Source organism: Capsicum annuum, unplaced genomic scaffold, assembly GCF_002878395.1.
Source record: "Capsicum annuum cultivar UCD-10X-F1 unplaced genomic scaffold, UCD10Xv1.1 ctg81664, whole genome shotgun sequence".
NCBI classification, from domain to species: domain Eukaryota; kingdom Viridiplantae; phylum Streptophyta; class Magnoliopsida; order Solanales; family Solanaceae; genus Capsicum; species Capsicum annuum.
Window position 1 is genome coordinate 934 of NW_025892401.1, and position 3,758 is coordinate 4,691.

Consider the following 3,758-nt stretch of genomic DNA (forward strand, 5'->3'; position numbering starts at 1 on the left):
CAAGCGTTAATTTATTTTGATTCATTCATATCATTGATGTGATAATGTCATGATAGATTGAGCTCGGGTAGGCAAACATAGATTGGGTGGGCAGACTTAGGAATGTTGATTTGTTTGAATGCGTGGAATGTTGAATGGTTTGGTTTTCTGGCACGGAAAAAATATATTCATTTAGTCGGGGAATGCCCCGAGTTCATTTGTATTTCTTCACCGAGGAATTCCCCGCGGTATCTTCTACTCAAAGGAGGTTCGTGATGAAGGCCCGAGGCATCGGATAAAGCGTTGGAGCATAGTTTAGGATTAGTTTAGGATAGGATTTACATTTTCATATTTTTTTAATTTTTGAACTGTATAATTAGACTGAATACTATATTTTGAATTCATTTTGTTTCGTGTGTTTGATTGATTGTTTTATGTGTTTTTGTGTGATTTATACATTCTTAATGTCAAATTAGCCGATATGCTCCACCAAGCGACCGTGGTCGAACCACAGGATCGAGGGGTGCCTAACACCTTCCCCTTGGTCAACAGAATTCCTTATCCGAAATCTCTGTTCGCAAACCAGTCTTAAAGAGTCAAAACTGTTTTGAAAAGGATTTTCCAAAGGTGGCTTGGCACACCAGATTATGCCAAGTGGCGACTCTGAGTTTTGAATGTAAACATAATCCTTTTCGGAATAAATTTTTATTTTGTCACTTCATAATAAAAATCTTTTCGAAACTTAAAAATCAATTCTTTTTGGGAGTGAAAAAAAGGAATGTGACAATGCATATAACTCTCTTTTTAAGAGAGTTAAGAATATTTTGGTCACACTTTAAAAACATGACATATTTTGGTATTTTTTTTAGTTTCATGGCATCTTTTGGTTCCCAATTACACTTTTTCAGTGAATTATATTCTTTTTTTTTGGACTGATTGACAATTCAACTTTGTACATTTCTGCACGTACATGTACTATTCAAAAACAGGTTTTACTAAAAAAGAAGGCTAAGTCACTTTTTTAGTGAGTTTCATTCTTTTTTTTTATTGATTGACAATTCAACTTTGTACATGTCTACACTTATCTGCACCTATAGTTACTATTTATAAATAGATAACTCACTTAAAATGTGAGTTTTACAAAAAAAGAAGGATAACTTACTTTTTCAGTGAATTTTATTCTTTTTTTGGACTGATTGACAATTCAACTTTGTACATCTCTGCACCTACATGTACTATTCATAAATAGATATAGATAACTCACTTAACATGTGAGTTTTACAAAAAAAGAAGGATAACTCACTTTTTTAGTGAGTTTTATTCTTTTTTTTTGACTGATTGACAATTCAACTTTGTACATGTCTACACTTATCTGCAAGTACTGTTTATAAATAGAGAGAAAATAGATAACTCACTTAAAAAGTGAGTTTTACAAAAAAAAATATTGAATATGAACACATTTTTTACAAAAGCACGAATTTCTTAACCTTAACTTGTTCACTTGTTTCTTTACATTATAAATATCACATTCTGAATCTGAACAAAATATTTTTTTAGTTGTATAAATCAACTGAATTTAGTTGAGAAAATGCAACAAACTGATTTAAATTGGGGTCTAAATTATAGCGACGAAGAGAAAGTTGATGTAGTTCCTAAAACCGACGAAGAGGATATATAATTTTTTATATTATATATTTTATTGTACTATAATGTTATAAAAATTAAATATTTCATCTCTGAGTAAAATACTGACACCATTTATTAATATGAAACTACATGATACAATAGCATTTAAATAATTCATAACACATACAATTGTCATCATCTCCTAGAAGTACTAGCACCACCTGGAGTACTTTCTGCTCTATGTGCATTACGCTCTTTTGATGGACAATTACGCTTATCATGTCCTGGTTGTTTACAAGTAGAACATTTACGAGAAAGACTATTTTGTGAAACATCCATTTCATTGGGAGTGCGGTTTGTTTGACTTAACCTTTATTTTGTGCAAAAAAGATTTATTTGCAATCATTGAGAATGGACTTTCTGGCCAATAGTCCTCGTCACCAAGTGGATTCAACTGTCTCGCGTAAGCCCACTTGTAGCATGACACAGAGAATTTTGATGCAATATAATTTCACGCAGAATTTCCAACAAACTCAAACACCCTAATTGCATGAGAACATGAAAAGTGATTTGATTGCCATTTACCGCACGTACATGATCTTTGCGTCTCATTAACAATTTGTTTATTACCACCCTTTCCATGGTGGGAGTTGAATGTCCTGATTTCGAATATGTTATCTGTCACAAGATAATTTTGAATACTATGCATCGATGCCTTTTTCCTATATTCCTCAAATTTTTTGAAAGGATTTGGCATCCATTCTTGTTTGTCAATCAATAGTTGTTTTGCATACTTTGATCTTTGAACAAAATGATCCACAATCATATTGTAATATATTTTGACCATTGTAGTCACTGACAGTCCCCTAGCCGACTTCAACAAACCATTGAATGACTCGGAGCTATTTGTTGTTAGCATACCCCATCTCGTACCGTCATCTTTGTGCAAGGTCCATTTTTCTAATTCAATATTCGTCAACCACTCATATGCTAGCAAGTGAGTCTCTTTTATCAACTCCATTCGTAACAAGATTTTTTTCTCTTGGGTAGAAGTTGCAGCTGCCCATAAGAGGTTGTTTAGTCGAACACTTTTGTACGCTCTCTGATAATTTGCTTTCAAGTGCCTTAAACAGTAGCGGTGATAGGAAAAAGGAGATTGCCAATTATGCTCTATCGAGACACTTCCAAGAATGCCATGATGTCTGTCAGATATCAAGGTAATACCTTGACGATCACACACAACATACTCATGCAAATCATACAAAAATTTAGTCCATGTATCAAGGCTGTCATTCGCTACTACGACAAAAGCTAATGGAAATATGAATCCATTTCCGTCTGTACCTACTATAATTAATAATTTAATATCATACTTACCATATACATGTGTTCCATCTATTGATATCACTGGCCGACAACAACGAAAATCGTCGACACATGGCTTAAACGTCCAAAACACATAATTGAAAATACGTTCATCAAATCCCTCATGTTGTTCGAATCGCCATTCATCAATGAAGACGGAATTGAAATGTTTCATAGCTGCCATGAACCTTGACAATTCATGAAAGGAGCCCTCCCAATTTTCATAGACTAGTTCAAAGGCGCGCTTTCGTCCAAGATAAGCCTTACAACAACTTACTATTTTGTGGTATTTATTAAGAATGAGTGTTTGACAATCTTTGATGGGATACCTGTGAACAATTACGCATAACAATTATAAATAAAATAACGTATTAATTTGTATCATCAGCTAAATTCAAAAAAATAGTACCTTGGTGTTTTTTCAATATATGGTACAAGAACAGCTGCAATCATATTTATATCCAAATTGAAGTGACCTCCGCGACAGTCACCCATATTACAAGTGTGCTTTCCGATGTATTTTCTAATTTTCCATAAGTTATTACTACTATCTTTAGTAGCACAAAGTTTGAATAAACAACCTTCATCTACACGCTTGCAACAAATTCTAAAGGCTTCTTTTCCCGACTTAACGACAAAGAACTCCCTACCTTCTTTAAAATGATAGGGCCTAGCCGCTCTTTGTAGATCTTTTTTTTATTTGAACAACAGTTTGCTAGCAAGATAAAAATTCTCATTTAGAAAATCTGTCGGTTCACGCCACACATTCGTAGAAATAAAATCATTTT

General features: G+C 33.4%; 1 protein-coding gene across 1 annotated transcript; it reads right to left on the bottom strand.

Annotated features, from left to right (window-relative positions):
• Positions 1 to 1,800: 1,800 nt before the first annotated feature.
• LOC124895377 lies at positions 1,801 to 3,465 on the bottom strand. Its single transcript, XM_047405814.1, has 3 exons — positions 3,380 to 3,465; positions 2,191 to 3,299; positions 1,801 to 1,889 (listed from the first exon to the last, which is right to left on the bottom strand). Exons 1-3 carry the CDS (start codon positions 3,463 to 3,465, stop codon positions 1,801 to 1,803), a joined length of 1,284 nt encoding a protein of 427 aa, XP_047261770.1.
• Positions 3,466 to 3,758: the final 293 nt, after the last annotated feature.